Source organism: Anopheles coluzzii, chromosome 2, assembly GCF_943734685.1.
Source record: "Anopheles coluzzii chromosome 2, AcolN3, whole genome shotgun sequence".
NCBI lineage: Eukaryota > Metazoa > Arthropoda > Insecta > Diptera > Culicidae > Anopheles > Anopheles coluzzii.
The window spans coordinates 93880535-93905634 of NC_064670.1; the positions used below are offsets into that span (position 1 = coordinate 93880535).

At 46.9% G+C, this 25100-nt stretch overlaps 3 protein-coding genes across 13 annotated transcripts; 2 read left to right on the forward strand and 1 right to left on the reverse strand.

The window, feature by feature from the left end:
* Nucleotides 1-175: 175 nt before the first annotated feature.
* Nucleotides 176-17995, reverse strand: LOC120949020 (motile sperm domain-containing protein 2-like). 10 transcript variants are annotated; one of them, XM_040365951.2, is made up of 9 exons: nucleotides 17875-17995; nucleotides 12659-12906; nucleotides 10514-10663; nucleotides 10061-10402; nucleotides 9769-9989; nucleotides 2070-2151; nucleotides 1356-1468; nucleotides 1076-1276; nucleotides 176-1000 (listed from the first exon to the last, which is right to left on the reverse strand). In XM_040365951.2, exons 2-9 carry the CDS (start codon nucleotides 12756-12758, stop codon nucleotides 608-610), a joined length of 1602 nt encoding a protein of 533 aa, XP_040221885.1. In that variant the 5' UTR covers nucleotides 12759-12906; nucleotides 17875-17995; the 3' UTR covers nucleotides 176-607. The 10 variants fall into 10 exon arrangements, with proteins under 10 accessions (XP_040221885.1, XP_040221884.1, XP_040221883.1 ...); XM_040365950.2 differs by having other exon boundaries at nucleotides 12659-13107; XM_040365949.2 differs by having other exon boundaries at nucleotides 17838-17995.
* A 356-nt stretch (nucleotides 17996-18351) lies between these two features.
* LOC120953226 (xenotropic and polytropic retrovirus receptor 1) lies at nucleotides 18352-23117 on the forward strand. Of its 2 annotated transcripts, none has more exons than XM_040372993.2 (6): nucleotides 18352-18754; nucleotides 19570-19723; nucleotides 19806-21217; nucleotides 21527-21769; nucleotides 21854-21987; nucleotides 22145-23117. In XM_040372993.2, the coding sequence occupies exons 1-6, from the start codon at nucleotides 18686-18688 to the stop codon at nucleotides 22161-22163; spliced, it is 2031 nt and encodes a 676-aa protein (XP_040228927.1). In that variant the 5' UTR covers nucleotides 18352-18685; the 3' UTR covers nucleotides 22164-23117. The 2 variants fall into 2 exon arrangements, with proteins under 2 accessions (XP_040228927.1, XP_040228926.2); XM_040372992.2 differs by having other exon boundaries at nucleotides 18353-18754; nucleotides 22804-23117.
* A 318-nt stretch (nucleotides 23118-23435) lies between these two features.
* Nucleotides 23436-25096, forward strand: LOC120953228 (mitochondrial-processing peptidase subunit beta-like). The gene has a single exon (XM_040372996.2). It carries the CDS (start codon nucleotides 23563-23565, stop codon nucleotides 24979-24981), a length of 1419 nt encoding a protein of 472 aa, XP_040228930.2. The 5' UTR covers nucleotides 23436-23562; the 3' UTR covers nucleotides 24982-25096.
* The last annotated feature ends 4 nt before the right edge of the window (nucleotides 25097-25100 follow it).

Genomic DNA, 25100 nt, shown 5'->3' on the forward strand with positions numbered 1-25100 from the left:
ATTTTATAACGGATTGTTTTTTTTTAAATTTAGTTTGCTCAGATAAACTTGCGGTACAGTGTGGCGAAATAACGTTTCTGAAGGGAAAAATGTCCGTTGAGATTCAAATCAGTTGCAAATTTAACTCAACTTACTTTTATATTCCATATGTTTCGGCAGTTAATAAAAGAACGGGTTTTCTTGCAAATATGTTTATTCTCAACACGACGGTTTTGTACCGTTCATAGCCGTGCGGCAAAGAGATGGCGATTAAACACAACAAATTGGGTATTCTACCATTAACTAACGAATAATTTACTTCATAAAATAACCCTACCGTAGGAGACGCAAGACAACATATTCCACCCGTAGCAAAGAACAAAAGAACCTAACGGTTTACAATTACCAAACTAAAATACAAACGAAACTGAGCGAAGTGAAGGGCTTTAAGGAAGCCCGGTTTTACCCCGAATGAAATGACGTTTTTGCTTTGTTTTTAGTGCACATACTGAACAATACATAAAGAAGAACGCACGAAACACGAAAGCTAACCCGGGAATGAAGGAGCTGATATCGGAGGCTCGAAAACGGTGCTGGGATGGGATTGTGTTGTTACCCCTCCCCCCTTTCAATGGTTTCTTTCGGCCGTGGTGCAATACTCCGAAGCATGACTCTTAATCTCTATCTTCAGTATGTACACGATGGCTAACGCGAGCAGCACGAACAGCACGCAGGTAATCCACTGGAACCGATGATTTCGCTTCACCTGCACCTCCAGCCGGTGCGTAGTTTCGTTCAGGTGCGAAATCGTTTGCTGCAGCAGCGACATCTGCTTGTCTGCACCCATGCCCATCATGCTACTGCCGCCGAACGAGCCGCTCATCACACCGTACTGGTCCGGGCCGGCGATCACGTTGCCGGCGCCGCCGAACATCGATTCGAGACCGCTCTCGTCACAGTTCGCCGGCAGTGCGCACTTCAGACGATGCTGCTCTACCGAGGAGCTCTTGGCCGAGATTTTCTAAAAACCGGGACACAAAAAAGGAACTTATAAGAAACAGTGCCATCAATACACGTGCAATTTAGAGGCGCTCACCTTCCACAGTTCGGTTAAATCCTGCGGGTTGGTGGAAATTTCATCCGTCAGTCCGATACACATCACCAGAAACTTTTCTCTATTGATTGTGTGCATCTGTTGGCCCTGCTGTAGCATTACGTTGATGTTCACGCTTGCTGAGGGCGGCAGAACGCCGGTACTGGGACGTACACGGAACTTTTCCGGCGCGGTCGTTTTCACCTGCAATGAAAATTTGAAGAAAAAAAATCAATGATTTGCTGCTCATTGGGCGACAGAGATAATTCAAATTAGCATTTACCTTGTAGGACACATCTTTCGTGTCGACATTGGTGATTTCGACCGTACCGACCAGATCATTGCCCAATCGCGAGAACGTAATGGTGTTTTGTGGCTTTATCCGTAACATTTCTCCTGCAATCGAAACACAATAACATAACAATCAGCACCTGTATCAGAGCGAAGGGTTGTAGATAAAGCCGACCGGATGAAGCATCTAGCGATAGAAGCATAATCGTGACGCAAAAGTGCCGTTTGAACAGCGTGTTGAAGCAAGTAGGTATATCTCCCGGGAACAATGATAACTTTGAGTTTTAATGCAATTAAAATGGCATATTTTCGTACTAATCAGAGTCCTTGAATAACTTTTAAGAAATGTGCAAAATCTTAAATTGCATTACATTTAACGATTTTTTTTCTACAATTACATAATTCCGGACAGTTGTAGCCTTTAAATAACTTTAAATAATGCATGCGGAGACATGCAGGCGAGTGCGCGCTCGTTGTGTTACCATAGAGATGGAATTTGAGGATGAATTTTAAATTAATAAAATCGATTTTCTGCCAAACTGGACCCTCTTTTTACACCTTGTTGCCACCCTCCGGCCGCCCGTGTGTCACAATAAATTTCCTTTTTGAGCAGAAGCCAAAAAAGCTATTAACCAAGTATGTTAGGCACTAACTCCCCTCTCCTCGTGCGCCGCCCCCTTCCCCATCCTTTCTCACTCAGTCTTACCTTCGCTGGACTCTGGCTGAAAAGTGGTACTTGGTTTGTCCAGCATTGGGGACTCTGGTGGGCTAAGGTTGGCAAAGTGAACCTGTGAGGGTGGAAAATGAAACAGAGAAGAGACAGAAACATTCATTAAAACGGGGGAAGAAGCTGTTAAAGAAGCGATGGTAAAATGTTTAGAAACTGTGTTTGTTTCGCTTTTATACGCGATGACAAATGAACGGAAGTGCTAGGAAATGACCGTACTCAACACAAAATTTGGCTGGCTCTCTGCAGCGCACCCCCGGTCGTCTTTTGTGTTGCTCCAAATCCGGTAAAGTTTGATGCAACTGTACCGGCGTGCTAGCTGGCTGTCCTGGGGAGCTAGCTTTTTCTCTGCTCTTATCCCGGGAATAATGCTCCAAGAAGGGAGGTGTTAAAATTCACTATTACAGTTTTATAAATAGCTTCAATCTACAAGCTACGGTCGCTTCTGCCAGGGATGATTCGACTGTCCGCCAAACGGCTGGGTTTTAGGTGTTAGCGTACAATTGTCGGGAGGGTTGAAATAGAACTTATTAGCTAATAATCATTCGCAACCGCAATTCAGTTGATGGTGGGGCGCTCGACTGCAAACGGAGACCCGCGGGAGCACTTATCGTGAATGGACAAGGTCACAAACAATAAATCACAACTCCGCACAGCGAGCGATTGTACGAGCACTTGTTGCAATACTGCTAATTTCGTCTGTAATTTGAGCAAAAACGTACACACTCCGGTGGTATTCCAGTGGCCACCGCAACGCAGGAAGATAGTTTTTTCTTCTCTCTCACAGCCTACTACTGTGTTCGTTCGTGCGGCATTGAAAACCAGCGCCTCCTCTTTCGCGAAGCTATCGATTGATTTGAACACCGCACAGACAACACACTGGGGTTGCTGCTATGCGGAAAGACAGCGGAAAGCGGCGCAGTAGATGTATAATTGATCCGGCACGCACTGTCCCACTTTGCGGGAAATCCTTTTTCACCTGATCCTTAGCTGGTCGAACGGTTTTGAGCAGTTTCACGCCGCGTTTCACCCCGAGCAAGTGAGCTTCGTTCGTGTGGGCTGTTTGTATCTGTTCCGCAGGAATTCCAACTCAGTTGCAGTTGCGTCCCGAAAGCCGCTCCCGTACAACATTGCGAGGGTTTTTGACGTTCGAATATCGCTGCATCTCGCTCATTTACTCTACCCTTCCTTTACTTGCCGACAGTGCTCGTTTCAGAGTGAGCTTGTGTGCCGCCCTCTTCTCCCCGTCACACTACACATCTAACACTTCGTCCACCTTTGTCCATACGCCTTTTGTTGTGTTGGTGACAATTTACACGCATCACGTATCGAAGTGTGTAGGTTCTCGCTCGTTGTGACATGCCATCTCTTTCGCGCATATCGACGCGTGTAAAAACGTAAACAAGCCAGCCAGCAAGACTAAATTTATCATCCATTTTATCGCAATTTTTTTAAACTATTTACATCGGAATCGATTACAGTTTAGTATTAATTTAATTAAATTGACGTGTAAGGGCCGTAACAAAGCTGCGCAACGCGTAGGATCTCAATTCAAAGAGGCACACGCAACAATCAGCGCGAAGGAAAGGCCTGGATGAAACCAGATAACACATCCGGCAGCTGGTAAGTTTGTTAAGAAATGCTTGATCTTCAGCATTACATCAACAAGGCGTGGTATTTGTCATCTTGCAGATCATCATTTTGCCACAAATGCACGCCCTCATGCACCTAAATGCATATCGATGGACAATTGAATACATCGATAGTATGATTTAATGAACAACCGTAGTATACGCGCCAATATGTTCCGTAAGTACAGTAAGCCTTCGGTCTATGAAGTGTAAAGTGTTATAAAGATATGTGTACTTGTTTGTTTACATGTTTGCCTCATCGTTGGGTGGACTGTTTTCGTACGAACGTTCGAGTACAAACCTTGGTTCCGGAAAGACATACAGAACCTATTACCGCTAACTGGGTGTGTTTTACTGGAGTTTTTTCAAACAAGAAGTTCACTAACTGGAGTGCTTCTCAGTTGAAAAACATATAAATGTCAAAACATGAAACATCCCGAATCTTACGAAGAGAAATTCGCAGCAAATGTGGATTTTTCTCACAAATTTAACCTTTCAGTAAGCGGTCACCTACCTACGGTTTGATATGTATTGAAATATCACATATTACTTTCATACATGAAGTGGAGTATGATCACCGACAAACCGACGTGACACTTCGAACAAAAAGAGCTTCAAAAGTTGTCTCCTTATTTCAAATGAAAATACGTTAAACACTAGCGCCATCTCTATAATGATTCGCTTACTACACTGACACAGAGTAGGAACTGCCAAAGCCCCTTTTTGTTTTTCTCTGCAAATTCCAATGCGCATTGTTTTATTTACTTCTTACATCTTTTGCATTGATTTGGAAACTTATAAAATTATTTTCCTTGGTGTTTTGTCCTATAATTCTCACAAAATTTTGCCTCAAACTTCCTTAGCAATTTGTATTTAGAAAAGTTGTTTACATCGAAGCAGCAGTGAACAGAGCTTACTTTGACAGAAGTGATCGCCTCACTGGTAAATGACAGTACCAAAGTCTATATCAAAGTGTATGAATATCAGGTGGTCCCATACAAATTGACAACTAATTTCGAAATAAAAAAAATCTCATTTTGACAGAATGGGTGAAGTGAATTTCCATAGGAACCGTTCGCTTTGTTCTTAGCAACACATACGTAGTACACATTGGTGTCCTCATCGACGGCATTATTTTGATCCAAAAATGGATTTTAATTAGTTCAGATTTGGTTTAGCTTACAGTAACATATATTTTGAGTGTTTTTTAAGGTATTTCAGTGCAAATAACGAAGATTCTAAGATTGTTTGTGTGTAAGGCAAGTCGTCAGAAAGCTTGTTTGGGGAAATGTTTTCACCCATGCTGTCAAAAAGTGACGTTCAACTTTTGCTATGAAAAACAGGCTATGAGACCACCTGATCTTCATATACTTTGGTCTATATAATACAGAGGTCGAGTCGTCCAGAACATTTGATCAAAAAGCGTGGGAAAGTTTTGACAGCTGGATGAAAAAGCTTCAATAGTTTCATCGTAGCATACATTGAGGTTTTAGTTGTTGTGCATGCAGTGGTCTGAAAGCATTTTCGGCCATTTTTACATCGTTTGTTTGTAATATTGTACTTTTAAAGTTGACATATATCAAGAAAAGATAGAATTATAGTACAATTATTGATTACAACAAGATCAGTGCCCGAAATTACGACGAAATCTTGTGCAGCTCAAGAGGGTCAAAGCTAAGAGGCAAGATTTCTGATTGTGCTCATTTTTAAGTGATGAATTACTGAAAAAACTATTCCATGCCACGTTCATGAGAAGGAAATGTATAGTTACACTAGGTTTTGTGCAGAAAAAGCACAATTAGCCCTAAACAGTGTATGGTTGTTTGGAATCGTTTGTGAGCGCTTTTTCATCTAACTGTCAAAAATGAGCTTTCAAAATGGTGGACAAAAATCGAGCTATGCATCGACCTCTGTATTATATGGACTTTGGACAGTACTTTCGTGTGGGACACCTTTGTAATGCCAGTGTCACGTCGGTTTGTCGGTGGTATGATGATCATGCATGAAACATGTTCAACTTATTTTTACTTTTTGAGTTCCACCTACCCCTACGCTTGTTTAATATAGCTTCGTAACTATCAAACGGCAAGGCACGCAAATGGCCTCGTCAGAACTGGCATGAAATTATTAAATTAGTAAAAGCACCGTTAAAAGTTCAATACATGCTTTCCCCGATTCCCTCAACGCCAAGACCCTCAAATGAAGACTGTACATAAAAAGCCACCAGTGGATCAGCTGATGCGATAGCGGAACATATATGAGCAAGTGAGACGGCGGAGCGTCGATGATAATGCTAATGAGGGGTGGGGGGGTGTATTTATTTTTTTGGCCATTTAATTTTGCCCACCAACACAATCGCACACCAGCGCGAGCTTATTAGCTGCAATCTTGAATTCCCAAAAACCCTCACTCGAAACGTCAAAAACCATCACAAATACTTACAAAAAGCATCGCCAGCGAGGGAAAATCGCACCGATTTGGAGCGTTGGCGAGCTCGTAAAAACCTGTGTTTGGCTTGCCGGTTTTTGACAACGTCCGAAAAGCTCACAGAAAGCATCAATATTTGAATTTACCGTTCACGAATGCATTGAATTTGTGTGCAACCATATTACCCCTATTCTGTAACTAATTTGAATTGAAATTAACATGGGAATGAATTTGCTGCAATTGGCCGATCGATTGGTAACCGTCTAACAATCAACAGAGTCGTAAACCGCAACGTTGCCAAATCGGGCCAACGAACTTTCCTCACTGTTTGTCACAACATGCAATATGGGCGTATAAAAAAAGAACAGACAATAACCACATTCAAAAACAAATGCTAGCGTTTTGCTTCTTTTTCAACAGCCACCACTAACTCCTCGAGGTCGAGAGGAATGCTTTCCCCACTTCGCTTCAAAAACCGGTTTCATTTGTTGGTCACGAAAATATTTGCAGTCCAATGTGCAGCCTTCGGCTTGCAACAAACCAAGCCCTCCCTTCCGCATCTTTTCGCATCATGTACAAGACGGCACACACAACGTGTCTTATTATTGGGTGCGATGTACTTACGATGCGGGTCAACAACAAAACGCGTACGCTGTACGTGCAGAATCTTAACCGTAGAAAGGGAAAGGTGAGCCTCGTCTTGAAGCCTTGCCTTTGTAGCTGAAACCTGAACCTTGCGTAATGTTGCGTACGATCCGTACTGAAGTTGCGTTGGGTCTATAATGATCACCCGGAAAGAAACCGATGCGTGTGATTGTAATTGCAATCGTCTAAATCAACTCTCCGCTTCGCATGGCGTATTAGTAACAGATTTCGAGGTACACGTAGAGTAGGATGATTAATATGTTATTAAATGCATACTATAATGAAGTAATTACCCGAGCCATCGCACGTTGAAACCGTTGGGCGCAGTTTTTCCAAGGAAATGGAGGTAACTTGGAGGTGCTCCTCTGTCGTACTTGCCTTACCGCGAAACACTAAACACCTGTCCCAACAGCACAGCAACTAGTTTTAATTTTACTTTCTGTGCGCTCTTCAGCTCAAACTTTTGAATCTGCCCACGTGCACGCACCACTAAATACAACAAGGTTCCTTCCCTTGTCACAGCTGATTGGAATTGACTCGAACTGGATGTTACGTGAAAGTCGTCAGCTGCTGGTAGGTATGATGATCGATTTGGCTTTGGATGACTGACGACGCTTACACCCGTTGGTTGGCACTTTTTTGGAGGGGTTTTGATTTTTAGAGCGATGAAACCGTTCTATATCGTGTCCTGTGCTGCACCGCCCGACCGTAAAACCAATCAATATTTATTTTGGGAAATTGGAAAATAGTAAAAGATGGCACAGCGGGCACGCTGCTGTCCTTACACCGCTGCACCGTCGGAGCTACTGTCTTATCAAGGCAGGAGAGGGGAACTTAGTTTCGACTATTAGCCTCGAATCGATACGAAGGCTACAAGCCGGGAGTGGGTGAGCTATATATCGTTAAAAAGAGCACACCTTCCCAAAGGGCCCTGGGACACACCACTTTCAAGAACGTTCTACCCTGTGTTTTTTCCTCTTCTTTTAATCGATTCGCGACGCGGCACGTCACACACGCCGGGAACTGGACGGCACGTGGTGAAGATGTTTGGATGATACACCACTGTTCGATAGGAAGGAAGGTACTCCTCCTCAACCGGGCGGAATTGCTTTGCTGCTGGTTCGATTCGTATCTGTGCCCGCGTTGCCCCGGGTGAACTTTGTTTAACGATGCGCACCTACTGTGTGTATGTGTGTACACACTGAAATTGCAACGCCAGGCACAAAAAGCTGAACGCAAGGCAACCGCGATGACGATTTTTAGGTCAGCAGAAGTCTACCGAGAAGGGAGATACACACACACACACGCGCACGCTTACAACAACAACAAGAAGTAAAACGAACAACCGAAATTTCCTTCGCACCCCGGTTAAAACTGCATCCCTTGCAGTCGCGCGTGTCTGTCGCGATCAACGGCCGGTAAATTACTAAACTCCACTCCGCAAGTATCACTTTCAAAGCGAGTGACGCTTCTGTGACTCTCTTTTCAGTTTCTTTTGCTCGCACACACGTACCACTTGACTGCCCCTGCCTTCTTGGCTCGCTGGAGCGTTTTCGCGGTTCAACCCAACTGCCGCCGCGGGGAAGGGTAGCGCGCACAGGGATGGCAGGGAAATATGGGGTGAGCTAGAGGGTTGTTAAATAAATTGTTTTACCGGCTCACGTTGCGGAGTTTGGCGGAGAGCGAGCGCCCGAACGGAATAGCGAGACAGTAGTGGCAAGTTGCGAGAAAGGGGTGGGGATTTGTTTTATATACCTCACCATCTACACATGCTGCCCCACACCGGTACTTAGCTACCGAGGGGAGGGTAGGAGGGTTAAGGTTCGAAGCGCTCTGAGCATAATATGACCGACCCGAGCTGTGGCCGTTCGTGCCAGTGTTTTTCTTCCGTGACGTGAATGCCGCTGCGTCGTGGGTAGAAATTAATGGTAGCAGCGCGCTGTTTAGGACAAGTGTAGTAAATGCACTTGAAAAGGCCATTACATCTAGTTATGTTTTCATTCATACCGTTTGGTCGGAATAGATAATTAACATTAAACTATTGTACATTGAACGTTTATGTTTGTCTGCTACGTTTTAATCGGGTTCCTAAGCTCTCAATAAGTATTTACTAGAGTTTTTTATACTCTACAGATTTAAATCATTTCGCAATTTATCAGCTGGGAGTTATTGGGTTTAAAGTGAAAAATACCTAACATGTAAGTATTAGCTTTTTTAAAATTCTATTATTAATGTAACTGGAATAAACAAACTCCTATCTACACATGGCCGGTGTAGAAGCCGTCACTCATCGTGTTACAGCCGGTAGAATACTGCAAACAGTAGAAGCGTCTACTGAACAAGGGACAAGCTTTGGAGCTGCCGGTGGGAAAATACAAGAATAGAAAGGAATCAATACAGTTGACGCCATCGTTCGATGCAAAGGTTAACTAATAAACTTTCACCATCAATTACACCATATGTCCGCAGGATGACATGCACGGTGGAGGGGGTTTAGTATCCTTTAAAATCGATGTGTAATATTCCTCTTTACATGCACTTTTTTCGAGTTGTTTGCAAAGTTCTGATTACTGTTCAAAACTGTTGATTACATATAATTTATAGCTCCCATCCAGTAAATGGTTCATGCATTTTAGAAATTATGAAACCAGCCCAACGTGGATCGGTCTAGCAGTATTATTTCCTGGGCGCATAACGCTTCTCCCTAGTGCATTAGTAGATTCCCAAAGCTTTCAGCACAAAAGGAGCTTTTAGCGGTTTGATTTATGAAAATATTCCACACCCAAGCGATTACGCTTATATGTGCCTGAACAGTTCTGTACGGAGTTTTGTGTTCAAGCTTTAAACTTTTCTTTTTTTGTTTTTATCTTTAATAAATAATCTTACTCAGTAAACAAAACTTAGTAGTAACAACGAAACTAGATAAGCGGAGGATGATGAACAGTAAAAGCCAAAAGGACCCAGTCCAGCCTTACCTTTTTCGAGAGGATGCCATTCTGAATACCGTTCTGCGTTAACGGTAACTCCATGGATTTCCGCCTTTCCGGCACGAACTGAAACACGTAATCGTCCTTGCCGCCCCAGCTCCGCGGCATGTTGTCGTCATCGATGTACTCGCGAATGTTTTTACTGCTGATGTTCCGTAACCGGTCGACGGCTTTGGCGGGCAGGAGCTTTTTGATGATTTGGAAGGTGGCTGAAAAGGCACCAACAAACAACACGTTAACACATTGTGGCACATTTGAACAATTGAAGCGTTGCAATTACCGTTCAATATCCATGGAAGATCGTAGATGAGAATGTAGTTCAGAGAGCAGGGATAGTAGTTTTTGAACGTGTTGATAATGTACTTCGTGTAGTCCATGTCGACGTTGCTGAGTCCGGCATCGGTCAGATCGAACACGATCGTCACCAGATCGTCGTTCGCTTCGCGAATGATTCGCTCGATCCAGTACAGGAAGCACTTTTTCAGGTCGTCCAGGTTGCGGGTCCCCCGCACGTACAGCTTCGATCTGAAGATGAACACGGTCTTGCCGTCGACGTCGCGTCCTCGGGGATACATTAACCCGTCGTTAATGTATTCCATGCGAATGTTATCTTCACGAATTTCTACAGCAGATGTTGACCAAACAAAAAAAAAACGGAACAACACAATTAGTATCTTTGTTGGCGGCAAGATGTTGCTTGACATTGGAGCACACGACTCCACGCGTAACGTACCATTGATGCCGGAGCTTTTTCTCCACTCCAACGTTTCCCAGAGCTGCTTCAACGATTCCTTCATGTTGAGGTCATTGTTCTCCAGGAACTTGGTCAACCAGCCGTCGCCTTCGAAAACCCACCTCATATCATGCTCGTGGAAGCCACCCGCTGCAGTGGGAAGGAAGAGACGGACAGAGATAAACGGAGAGGTTAGCAACCGTGTGTTACTTAAAAATTCAAATGAGTCAAATAACTATTCAAACTATCGGTGTGAGCAAAAAAAAAGCACACACAAAACCAGTCCGACCTGAGGGCGTTCGTTGGAAGGCATGCGACTTTTATCGGAGGCGGTGGATACGCCTTGAACTAGAGAGGGAGAGATCGTTTGAATTCTTTCAGGGGCCGTTTCAGGGTCTCTGGGGTCGTTGGGAAAAGTTTGAATGAAAGTTTACGATGAATGAGCTGCAGCACAACGTTGAATGAGGAAGTTGCACAATTAAGCTGAACAAAGCTAACAAACTTTGTCAACCATCGAGCTGGTAGAGTCGATGATAAAAGAATATCAAATATCCTCCAATACAATCATCCTTCAAAACATGGTCACACAAAAGAAGCATCGGCAGCCCTTTTGGGAACGCTAAGAGTGAAACCAATGTCATCCAGCCAGCTGGGAGTTGGACGCACATCTTATCTAACGCGTCTCTCTTCGCGCTCGGCAAAAGACCTTGAACGTCATTCCCACGAACAAGATGTCACGACGTCATCGAGAGTGGACTGAGATCTCAGCCAAAGCCAATTTCCCTCGAGCGTGTAATGTGCGCGCGCGGACGGGCACTGTCCGATGTGCGGCCGTGTGTCACAAGACGATGCGGGTAACGCGGTGGGGGGGCGTTCGTCACGGTCCGTTAGAGAGACGCTGGCACAGTCCGGGACTGGGTCTTGGGGCGACCTTGGGCCCAAAAGCGGTATCTTTTCTATTCACGCTGGACCGGTGAAAGGGGAAACGGCGGCACTGTGCCCGCTATGCTGTGATGAGGCATTACAGTGTGGCATTAATTTGCAACACAGCGTGGCTAGTGATGTGCTAATGCCGGCCAGTATGTTTGTGTGTGGCAAGACGCCACTAAGCGAGATGCACTCACCACCAAAGCCAGAGGAAATAAAACGTTTATGATGTTCCTCCAATTACGGTAAAGAGCAAAAGTGGTACTCGGTATGGCCAATGTTTGGGGAAAGGATGGGGTAATGTTGGGAGGTTTTTTTTATGGATCACTTAGTTAACGTAAGCCCTGTAATAATTAAACATGTGGCAATTTAAATGCCATCTAAGTTGAAGGGCTTTTATGCTACCATACGTTAATACAAAATTTAGAATAAAAAGTTTCTTCACGATTATTTTTCTCACAGAAAATACATTTAACCAGAAATTAGGTCGTAAGCTGAGAGCTGAATTAAACATATCGCTTTATTCCTAATTAAAATCTAAGCTTTATTCCTAATTAAATCTAAAATTTAATTAATCTTAAAATTGTTAAATCGAACAATATCTGCAACAGGTGAGGCTCGAGGTTCGACACCCGCTGAGAAAAAAGAGCATAATACATACACATACACACCACCCCGCCAACAAACCGTCTGATGAGTTATTAGCAATTTGATAACGCCACCCGGGAGGGTAAATAGTGCAACAAGTTTGCAGTGTGGTTACCGACAACAGGACGCCTGTCTATGTGTATGCATATATGTAAATGATGAGCGTTTTAATTGAATCCTGGTGGGAATTGTGGCCTTTGTATTTAATGTACAGATACCTGTTGATTAAAAAGTAATTGCCCTTTTTGCTCCTAAAATTAGACTAATAATCAGCTGTCACGAGAGCAGCGCCAAACGTCACAATGACTTTAAAAAAAGCCACCAAGGGACAACCATGAAAACAACCTATCGGCTTCGCCTTTGAGTGATTATTTTCTTGTCTAACCACCGGGAAAGATAACGGCTCTTGGACATTGCTGAGTCACTGGCTATGACCTTGCAGGCTCAATTCCGTGCCCTTTTAGCCAAAGAGTGAAAGATAGATTGGGCGCAAGAAGCACCTACCAGACTGTCCCCCGCATTGTTTTGCGGTATACTTAAGGCCTACTTAGCATCTCCCGGTAACGTTACCTGGAACTTTCGCTGCATCTCTTTCTAGCTTCTCCTTGAACAGCTGCCGCAGTTCGGCCACCTGGGCCGGTGTTGGGTTTAGGAATTCTGGAAGCGGCATTTTCTATCGGACGGTCTTCTGTATCTTTTGTAACACACACACACACTGACACTAATAAAGGCACTAATACGCAAAAGGGCGGATCAGCTGAGGTGTATGTAGAACGGTCGACAAAACTACACTTAAACTAACAACTTTTGGCACCAGACTGAAAGCGTAGGAAGGATGGTGTAAGTACTATCACTGAAACAACACTCGGTTTGCGTTAACTTCGATCTTTCGTAGCCACACTTGCGCTGTCACTGTACACGTTACCACGCGTCCACGTTGATGCCCTTCCACACCACCAAGACGCACTCATCGGGTGTAACGACGATTGCTTCCAGCACCACACGTTACTTGTTGAACACTTCGATTCGGGGCAGGGACAAAAAAACAACACAAAAATGGTTTACTTTCGATTATTGTACACCTTTTCCGGTTTATTCGGGTCTGATTGAGAGCACCACAGTAACCGCACAGTAACGTTAGTAACGGGTTGGAACGCTGGATGCTGGATGGAGGAATGCTGGCTCGGATTTAACATACACACCACACCACAGGTTAGTATCGCTCTGCAGTTACTATTGTATAATTTCACACGAGTTTTCACAATCAACCGAAGGTCGCTTGGGTCGGTGATTTTTACTCCCGATTTTTTTTTTCGATTCTCTCTGCTTCCAAGCTAATAGTGATTTCGTAATCGCCAACGCGCCACTAATGTTCCCTGACGTCGGATCAAATTGGAAATCAATCGCAACCACTATACGCGTGGCCGCCGTCGATCAAACACACATGTACATATGTGTTGTGTGTGTGTTTTTTTTCTTCGTCCGGTTCGGTTCGTTTCTCAGTTCTTCTTTTTTTGCGCCGGTGTGTGTACGTGTTAGCTACTTTGCCTTCAAACGCAGGCAACCGGATGATCGGCTGGATCGCTAATAATGATCACTCGCGCTTGCGTTTTGGTGTGTTATTTCCACAGGAACTGGTTTTACCTTTCGGGATTTGGTTGGCAGCTGGGTACGGGCACGGAAGGCAGCAGAACACACACTTTACGTCGATGGCCGACTAATCTTTGTTTCGTCAATGGCTATCCGATATCGGATGGTCACGAGAGCGAAAGACGGTGTAACACCAGCTGGCGTTACCTTGACGACAGTGAAAAACCACGCAACCGGGCCAGCAGCAGCGTTGACACACAACAACCCTGTCGTACACTCAAGCCTGTTGTTATCAGCACTGTCGTCGTGTACGCGGGTGTGTGTGTGTGGCACGTGCGAATTTTCACACGCCAAACGGTGCTAAACAGCTGCTCCTTCGTGCGCCGCACCGCCGGGATTGCGGAATTTGGGAAGGAACGATCTCGTTCCCTTGCTTTCCGTTGCTGATGGTAGCGCGCACGTGTGGCAACGAACTGCAGCAGCAGCAGCAGCGCGAGAGGCGACCGGCGAATCGACACAAGCAGACAAATGCAGCACCCGAACGCGACCAGACGCGCTCCGAAAACAGACTGGCGTGGCGTGAGATCGCCGTACGAGCTTAGGTCAGCCACCGGCTGCCGTGTGTTGTTCCTTCGTTTCTTTTTTTGGTTTTTGGAGGGAAACCGTTCACCTAAGCCCACCGTGTTGTATCGTTATCTTTCACTCTCACACTCTCACGGCGCTCTCCGCGGTTTGAAGCTTGGGGCGTCGGGGGTCTAATGCAATGCTGTGCGGACGAAAGGGAGAGAGGAGAGGGAGGTCGTTGCGGTTAGCGTAACCGTGTTATTTTTCGGCAACCGCGAGAGCAACAAAATTACCAACAAACCGGACCGAGAAACACAAGACACAGGCAATAAAACCTGAAAAGCAGCACCAGGTTTTCGGTTTACGGAGCGGGAGTAGGAGGGGGGGGGGGGGGAGGAATTTTCTTCTTCCATCCCCAAGGAAATTGAGATTTGGAGATGAGCTGTGTGCGCGTGGCGAGGGAAAACGGCAGAGGCACCCGGGGGAAAATGCGGTTCATCGTTCGAGCGGTTGTGCGTCACCGTCCGGAAAGCAAAAACAAATAAAACCGTCCGGTGTCTTGTTTCTCTGGGTTATTTTGGCAGTCTCTTCAAGCAAGACACATTTGCATAATTAAAGCACCCGTAACAAATTTACGCGACTCCTTCTTTCGCTCGCACGCACTTAATGAAAGTGATTTAGAACTCGGGAATCGGGCAGCATTCGCCACTTTGATTGCTTAGATTGATGAAGAAAGTTCGATTCCGAAGGGAAATTTATAGAAAATTGCGCATTTATATGCACACAGGGGACGGCATAGGGCCCCCCATAACCCCCATCCCATAGCGAATGCGCTCATGGTCACTACTTCAAACATCCGAGGGAAACAAGCGACGGAAAGTGGAAAGAGGCGAACGAAGTAAATAATGATATCACCGGGCAATCACATTGACGCGATGCTATGACATACTCTAGGCGGGCGAAGCCAACCCGGGCTCCAGCTTATCATCAAATAACCACGTGTGTTATCGTCAGTTTTTGAAGCTGAGCGTCGATAACAGGAATTTGGCTGCGTTGAGCGGGGTAAGTATTACGGGGGTTCGGGGGGATATCATTTCCAATGTTCAAAGAACCAGAGACACCTGCAAGCGATTAGAGGGTTGTGATGCGTTTCTTACTTTTTAGCTGATTTGGGGAATGGCGTAAAGTTTATCAGAATGCATGTCGCAAGCAGGACGACAGGAGACAAAGAGCCGAAGTGGGGACAGAGGGCAGCTTTACGTAGACAGGGCAAACAAACGTCGAATCTCGTTTGCAATTACCATGACTGACTGTAAATATTTATGTTTTTTTTTTATTGAGACCCTAGAATTATTCCAGGTTTATCATATCGGGTGGCGTCACCTTCGAACAGAGCTGAAAAGTTTGCGTCAATTGGAAGTGAAGATTTTTTTTAGCTAGGAAGATTGAACATTGAATATTTGTGTAAAATATGCGTCTCCGTAGCAACTAGAGGATCAAATTTGCTGACTAAGGGTCTCGAACAATCGTCAATCCGATGGCTTGGCGCGTAAGTAGTGGATCGCGCAAGTATGTACGCAAATGGCGTCCACTGCAAGCCACGTTTTGTAAACACTCCGGCCATTAGAAACGATGACCATCGATCACGCGCTGCTGTTTGGATGTGGAGGCTTTTCAAATGGCTCACAAACGTACCCGCCGCATTTCCTGGTTAAGAGGCTTCTTCAAGCAGCGAGAGTGCGTCCGTGTGATCTTTGCCATACAACCTTGGCCTCGGACCGGTCGTACACTGGCTGGGCTGCCCTTGGCTTTTCGGGCCGATTCAGCGCGATGAGTGCGCGTTTGCATTCAAGATGAGAACCAGCTTTCGGCAAAACTGGTTATACGTTCGATGCACAGGGTAACGCTACTTGTTAACACATTTTCGGGCAGATATGTCTCGGAGATTGCGATTTATCAATCGAACCACATCGCGTTACTCTGGGCGCCGCTGGCTAGTGTTGTGCAATGGGTTGGCTCTCCGCAAGATAGCGCAATTGAAGGAACAGGCGCATGTGTTCGAGATCGGAGCAACGTTAGTGAAGGTGATACAACCAAAAAAAGAGAAGTACCATTCAAGGGCGGGTTTTTGTAAGATAGCGCGAGGCCGTGTTGCTCATTTGTTGGTTAGTACAGGTTCATTACTCATCAGCCATGATGGTTTTAAAATCGCTCAAGGACACTGAGACGGATCATCCCAAAAAGCGTAGTTTGGGCTCAGTTTTGTTTCCTAATATGTTCCTATACTGTTCCAATATTGATCTCCACTAAGGACCTCATCAGCTTTATACTAGCTTAATAGGGCTTTTTCAGGAAGCGACAAGCTGTTTGCAGTATATGATTGCAAACAAATAAAGTAAAGCAATAAATCAAGAGATGCCGACGATGGTGCATCGTAACAGCATTATGTCATAGGTTCCTATAATCGAGCCGTGTTGCTGCTACTCTCGGATGTTCAGTGAATGTTGCACCAAGTCAACGGCTTCTTATCAATAGTGCCTTGTAATGCAAGTACCCTAGGGAGTTTGCAATAACATTGGCAAGTAAAAAAAAAATTACAATGTGCCAACGATTGCCAATGTCCACAAAAGGGAATGCGTTTTCACAACTTGCATTAGAAAATTTTTTAATAAAAGCTTTACATGATGTTAGAATTGAAATTCCCAATTTCCCAAAAAAAAAAAAATGTCATTCCCACCGAAATGTTCATTCTGTTTATTTTACATCCCTTTTTAGTATGCGACAAATAGGTGCATAAATCATGTATGACAAAAGGACGACCGAAGCTCACATGTCCCATCACCTTTCGGTGCACTTTGTTTGATCTGTGGAAGCTGGTGGATTTTTTTTTTAGTTTCAGTTACAACGTGCTCCTTTACCATTGCGTTTTGTTCCCCTGCGCCATCAAAGGACCCATACGCAATGGCTGGTAGGCAAGGGTAGCGTGTCAAAAATCGATGTTAATATCCACAAAGTTGGCGCTGTTGGCATCAGATTACCTGCCCGGCGACGAAACACGAGCACCCCGAAAAGACGTCGTAGCCCGCCTTATCTCACGTAGGGGGAAAGCGCGAATGCTCTTCCATATCTTGCTTCATGGAACACGATAATCTTGCGACGTTTGCCTGCAACCGTGGGCTGAAAGTTACAGTGTATTATGTATGCATATGTGTTCCATTCCATATCCTTTACTTTTCCATTTCTTTTCTACACACACACACACACGCGCGCACATGTTTGCCATACGCCGGTCCAGAAGAGTTAGATGGCCAAGGTCACCTCTTGAGATTACATTTGCACAGTACATACGTAGTGAGGGGTTGCTTTCCACCGGCGTTTCGATGGCAAGTAACCCTCCTGTACGTATAGTTCTTCTACCCAGTGTTCAATCAGGCAACACACACACCCCCTTTTTTAGCTGTAATAATAATCCCCTCTCATTATTTCCGCAAACTGTTCAAAACGGCTTTAAAATTACACTGCGTTCGGGGGACACTCTGCACCACGTTTACGCCTGAGCGATGAGCACGACCAACACCGGAAAAGACTAACGCACCGAGATAATAATTTCACTAATCTAACGACTTCATTACGCTAACTAACTGCACCAATTTACGGAATCGGAATACGGCGGGCACTGCGGGACCCGAGCGAGAGCACCTTCCGGCCGCGACAGCGTGCGAGATGTAAATAATGTGGAGCGTTCTCGCGAGCGCAAGCTGCTGCTGCTGCTGCGTCTGCTTGCCGTGCCATATGATTCACGCGCTGGGCCCCCGTTTGCGTACGCTTCGCACATTGGGGGCGCCCCAGGGACAACACAATTTGACAGTTGCAGTAATGGGTATTTTTTTGAATTTAGGGAAAATGCGGGCGGGATTAGAAATTCAATTTCGTAGAAATTAAGCATGCTTTTGTGCAAATGTTTGTTTTTCGAAGGTAGGGTTTGAATTAGCAAAACAAGTGTAATACTTTTGAAATAATCGACCCAAATTTCCCTTTTCAAATTTACTGTTTTTCCCGCTCTCAAGCGGACACCGTTGAAAAAGACACTAACCTGTCACCGTGCACGATTTTCCCGCAGGCGAGTGTGTGTGTGTCTGCACGCGCGAGCGCAGTTCGTGCATTTTCCACCCCTACCCCTTTTCCCACCGCACCACAAGCAGCATTAATTGCAAGCGAAAAAGCACGGCCTGCTGCTCCGTGCTCCGTGCTCCGAGTGTGTCCCCACGTTGTTGTATGATGCCATTCTAGTGAAGTACGACGTTCTGTCCGAACAGACAACACACTCTCGCACACTCTCGCGTATGATGTGGACGGTAGTAGCTGCGCCCGTCCGGCAGGTGGTGTAGTAAATCGAATTTCTTACCAGTCAAAACCGTAAACCCGTGTACCGCGCGATTCAACATGAAGTTTGCCGAGCATCTGGCCGCCCACATTACGCCGGAATGGCGCAAACAGTACATCCAGTACGAGGTAAGTGGCGCTCAAAAATGATGCGGACTAATCGGGGTAAAATGGATTCCTCCTCGTTTGACCCATCCTGTGACCCTTCCGATGGTGGGAGTGCTTTGCGGCGGAGAACGACGGCAGGAAAGTGCGAAGGGCAACAGACGTCGGTGGGTTGTACTGCGCAGGCGCTGGGCTGGTACTGTTTATGTTACACTCGGTGCTCCGAGCGACACGGAATCTCCCCGGCTCGGGTTTCGGGCCTGACCCGGACCGCGAACGTGTATGTAAACAATGGGCGTACGTCAGCTGTTTGTTCCCGCCAAGAATTTCGCACGCGAACGGCGACCCCGCTCACGCTCAAGAGATGGCGGATGTTAAACTTGTCCGAGTTGTCCAAAAACGTTTTGCTCCTGTCACCTGTTAAACGTCCGCATTCCGGTGTTGGTAAGGAAAAGCGCTGAAAAACAAACCAAAAACACAATCACGTGCATTTTTGGCCGCTTTTTCCCGTACTGCTTCAAACACATGGTTCGGCGCGCACGTTTCGCGGGCAAACAGCAGCATGACCCGGTTCCACGCCGCTGGTTTGTGTACATTAGGAATCGGTGCGAATGATCTGCTGTTTGTGGCGCCTTCTGCCAGTGAAGTGTACGCTAATTGGAGTTATGCAATTTGGCGGTATGAAAAAGAAGTTGAATTGTGCCGATTGAAATGTCCAAATATATACGATAAATAATACCTGAATTTATATATCATTTTTATAAACCTATGTTTTAATGATTTTGAGGCTGTTTTGTTTTGCTTCCGTTTAACTAATGTATTTCTTGGAACTCTTGCAGGAGATGAAGGCCCAGCTGTACGCGGCCGTGGAACAATCTCCCTCGGCCGAGCTGGTCGATCCGGAGGTACTGACGCGGTACTTTGCCAAATTCGACGAGCAGTTTTTCCACTACTGCGACAGCGAACTGGCCAAAATCAACACCTTCTATTCAGGTAAGAGGTAAAAAGTAGTGGATATATATATTTTTAAAAGATTACAAACAAACCCCCCCCCCCCCCCTTCAATCCAATGCAGAGAAACTTGCCGAAGCGACGCGCAAATTTGCCAACCTCCGGACCGAGCTGAGCGAAACGCTCGAGATGGAGGAGAGCACCAAGATGAAGAAGAAGGACAATCTGCACAAGATGAAGAAGAATCTGCTGCGCAAGAAGAACGTGTCGGTGCGCAAAATCCAGGAGCTGAAGCTTGCATTTAGTGAGTTCTATCTGAGCCTGATCCTGCTGCAGAACTACCAGAACCTCAACTTTACCGGCTTCCGGAAGATACTGAAGAAGCACGACAAGCTGCTGAACGTCGACTTTGGCGCCCGGTGGCGGGCGGAGCACGTCGAGTCGGCCCACTTCTACGTGAACAAGGACATCGACCGGCTGATCCACGAGACGGAGAACATCGTGACGAACGAGATCGAGGGGGGCGACCGGCAGCGGGCCATGAAGCGGCTGCGGGTACCGCCGCTCGGTGAGCAGCAGAGCCCGTGGACCACGTTCAAGGTGGGCCTGTTTTCCGGCTCGCTCATCGTGCTGTGCGTGGCCGTCGTCCTGTCGGCCATGTTCCGGCTGCGGCGGGACGATTGGATCGTCGCTTTCCGGCTGTTCCGCGGCCCGCTGCTGATCGTGGAGTTTATGTTCCTGTGGGGCATCAACGTGTACGGGTGGCGGTCGTCCGGCGTGAACCACGTGCTCATCTTCGAGCTGGACCCGCGCAACCATCTGTCCGAGCAGCACATCATGGAGCTGGCATCGATCTTCGGCGTGATCTGGACGATGAGCGTGCTGGGCTATCTGTATGCGGATGCGTTGGCCATCCCGGCGTACCTGAGCCCGCTTATTCTGTACCTGCTCATGGCAGGGTTTCTGCTGAACCCGACGAAAACGTTCCGCCACGAGGCACGCTTCTGGACGCTGCGCATACTGAGCCGCATCGTGCTGGCGCCGTTCTTCTACGTCAACTTTGCCGACTTCTGGCTGGCGGATCAGCTGAACAGCATCGTGCCGGCCTTTTTGGACCTGCAGTACTTCCTCTGCTTCTTTTCCACGATCAGCAACTGGAGCTATGCGGAGGATCCAAACCAGTGCATCAACAATTCGCTCTGGATCCGGCCGGTCGTGGCCATGCTGCCGGCCTGGTTCCGAATGGCCCAGTGTTTGCGGCGGTTCCGTGATACGCGCGATGCCCATCCGCATCTTGCCAACGCGCTCAAGTACTCGACGTCGTTCTTTGTGGTCATTTTTTCGTCCATTACGCAGGCGACGCGGGATCAGTACGCGAAGAGTTCGGACAATCCGTGGTTTTACCTGTGGATACTGGCATCGATCGTGTCGTCCTGCTACGCGTACACCTGGGACATTAAGATGGATTGGGGCCTGTTCGATTCCAAGTCGAGCGATAACAAGTTTTTGCGCGATGAAGTCGTGTACAGCTCGAATGTGAGTGGACTGCATGGAGCTGTTACAGGGCTTTCCAGGAGTTCTCAGAGCTGCGGGCACTTTATAAACTCTTTCTTACATGAAATGAATATATTGTAATGGGAATCGGACTCTCTAGCACCCTTATTGGACAAATCCAAAAAGAATTTCCGAACCTGTTTAAAAAGGGTGCCATAGAGTTCAATTTCCAACGTATGAACTTCACTTCCAATGGGATAGAGTCTAGGAAGTGTCCCACAACTATGAGAACCCCTGGAAACCCCTGTAAGTGTTTCCAATGCTAATCAGCCATTTATGTTTGAATTTCAGTGGTTCTACTATTTTGCCATCGTTGAGGATCTCATTCTGCGCTTTGGATGGACGCTCTCGATGAGTCTGATCGAGATGGGTTACATTGATCGGGAGATTATCGTCTCAATTCTTAGCCCGCTGGAGGTATTCCGTCGCTTCATCTGGAACTACTTCCGGCTGGAGAACGAACATCTTAACAATTGCGGTAACTTCCGTGCCGTTCGTGACATTTCCGTTGCACCGATGGATTGCTCCGATCAGGTAAGTTGGCACGGAATTGTGAAAAACGTTCGGGAATGTTTGAGACATCAGTAAACAAAAAAAACGAAATATTTCATGAAACAGACTACCATTCTGCGCATGATGGACGAGGAGGATGGTGTACGAAATCGGCGCACGGTAAAGAAGCTGGCCAATAAGAAAAAGTCTGAACAGCGGCTGCTACTGCGGGAGGCGGAATCGACGGAAGATTTGGAAATGTAACGTGGCGCTTTGATTTTATCTTGATTTAATAACTGCGTTTCATGCGAATTTCCACACGGTAGCGCATGTGAGCTGTGTGTTTGTTGTGTGTTGTGCCAAGCTTAGTTGTTGATGGATGTTTTTATTTGTCTGTTTTTATCCTATTTTCGCCAGTCTACATCGTATCCGTTGATCATGCAGCACCAACAGGATCATCACAACCCATTCGGATTCCACGCTTGAGGATGGTTTTTATCATTTCGTATCACTTCATGCTTGAAGAGAACATTTTTGAAGAGTACCTTAAAGGACGCACTGATACTTCAATAGAAGTACTAAGGAATTATTGGTCATTGCATTTTAAAAAAAATTGAAATGGAAGTAGAATCAAACATCATTATTCCATTATTTCATGTTCCCTTACTCATTTATGAACAAGCTTCTTTTTTAAACGTGGCTCATAGAACTCATCCGTAGGTCGATATACGTGTGTGCTTAGTGGATTAGGAGCATAGCATCCTTGTCTTAGGTACAGTGGTAATTAGTTCCAAAAGATGCTATCGCATCCGTAGAATTACATCGAAACCATGCGACCCGTCTGAGGAAGGTCTGATACAGCATTATTTCCAAAGACTTGAACATCATTCGTGCTTCGTCGGAATGTATCGCCAAATCAATGTGTAGTATTATCTCACTTAATCGTTGTTAACGCAATGTGTTTAAAACGTTGGATTATAATATCCAGGTTATTGTATCTCTTTATGATCTTTCCTTTTAATTTTTTTTATGTGTTTATGCTCGTTGTGTTTCATGTGCTCTTTTTCAATCCACAGCAGCGACAGTTCTAAAAGGCAGGTGCAGTGGGAAATTTAACAAATTGGCAAGCAGGTGTGTGAAGGATTCGTACTCCCTGACTGCACCTGAATCCTCAAATCATGTAGATGAATGAAGAACACGGTTAGGTATCATCACCAGGAGGAACCAAACATTGGCTAAGACTATAGAAAACGGGTTAAATTTATTTAAAAAAAATTATACTGTGCAACAGTGAAACGGTAAATTTGTAACTAGTTTTGGTCTAATGATTTTGGAAGGAGGAACTAAACTGACCCGTTGTGATTGGGAAAGAATAAATTGTTTCAATGTAGCGTTTTTCGTTCTTACTAGGTAATATGTTGCACCATCGATGTGATAATTAGAAAGAGACATGAGAAGGTTTATAATGGAACATGTCTGAAAGATTAAAACGAAATTACGCAACATGATGTAGCACGTCTTCTTTTCCCACGACATTGATATTCTAGTTTCAATGTTTTAGTGAATATTTAGAGTTTTTTTGTGTTTCAAACGGGTAATTTCCAACCGTCGAATCAGTAGAAGCATCCCTTACACATGACAGATGGATCCACCAGCAGGGAGCTGTCACCGAACTTATCGTTTGGTCTGACAGCTGAGCGGTAAGAAAAATTTGGCAGCGAAGAAAAGTGCGAACAAGAAGAATTTTCGATAACACGAAAAGTTTGTCGTAACACCAGGTTTTCACCATCGCAGTGCAGAGTGCCCGGGCAAAAAGGGGGAAAAACGTAGCGTAAATGGCCTCGCTGTTGAAACTGTCCACGGCCGTGCGGCGCCAGACGCTGCTGGCCGGAAGCCGTGCCGGATCGTCGTACGCGGCCGCGTTCCGCTCCGCCCTCTCGAACGAGCCCGCAACCGAGGTAACCACACTGGACAGTGGGCTGCGCGTTGCGAGCGAATCCGTGCCGTCGCAGGTGGCCACGGTCGGACTGTTCATCGATGCCGGGTCCCGGTACGAGGACAAGCACAGCAACGGAACGGCAAACTTCTTCGAACACCTAGCGTTTAAGGGAACGACCAAACGATCACAGTCCGCGCTGGAGCAGGAGGTGGAGAGCATGGGCGCACAGCTGGACGCGAGCACGGGCCGGGACCAGACCTCCTTCACCGCTCGCTGCCTGTCGAAGGACGTCCCGAAGCTGGTCGAAATTCTGGCCGACGTCGTGCAGAACCCCCGGCTGGACGATGCGGACGTGAAGCGCGCCCGCGAGGTTATCCTGGGCGAGATCGAACAGGTGGACGCGGGCAACCTGCGGGAGGTCGTGTTCGACCACCTGCACTCGACCGCGTTCCAGGGCACGTCGCTCAGCAACACCGTGTGGGGCCCGAGCAGCAACATCCGCTCGATCAAGGCGGACGACGTGCGCGGTTACGTCAACTCGCACTACAAGGCGCCGCGCATGGTGCTGGCCGCGGCCGGTGACGTGCGCCAGGCCGAGCTGGAGAAGCTGGCCGAGAAGCATCTCGGCAAGATCGAGTCGACGTTCGATGGCAAGGCGCCGCAGCTGTCGCCGGTCCGCTTCACCGGGTCGGAGATGCGTGTGCGCGACGACTCGCTGCCGCTGGCGTACGTCGCGGTGGCGGTGGAGGGATGCGGCGTGTCCGACTCGGATGCGATGGCGCTGTCGGTGGCCAGTGCGCTGATCGGCACGTGGGACCGCACGTTCGGCGGTGGCGTGAACAACGCGTCGAAGCTGGCCGTCGCCTCGGCCCACGACAAGCTGTGCCACAACTTCGAGTCGTTCAACCTGACGTACCGCGACACCGGCCTGTGGGGCATCTACTTCGAGTGCGATCCGCTGATGTGCGAGGACATGCTGTTCAACGTGCAGAACGAGTGGATGCGCCTGTGCACGATGGTGACCGACGGGGAGGTGGAGCGCGCCAAGCGCCAGCTCAAGACCCGCCTGCTGGCCCAGCTGGAGGGACCGCACGCGATCTGCGAGGACATCGGGCGCCAGGTGCTGACGCTCGGCCGCCGCGAGCCGCTGCACGACGTGGAGCGACGCATCGAGAACGTGACGGCGCAGAACGTGCGCGACGTCGCGATGCGATACATCTTCGACCGCTGCCCGGCCGTGGCCGCCGTTGGACCGGTCGAGAACCTGCCCGACTACATGCGCATCCGCTCGTCCATGTACTGGACTCGGCTGTAAAAGCCCCGAAAGGGAAAGTGGTGCATGTGCGGTGGGAGCGCTTCTCTTTCAGCTAATGCGGTGCAGCACGGCGTTGGCATGTAGCAGTTCAATAAAATGTATGTGTTAATCGGTATCAA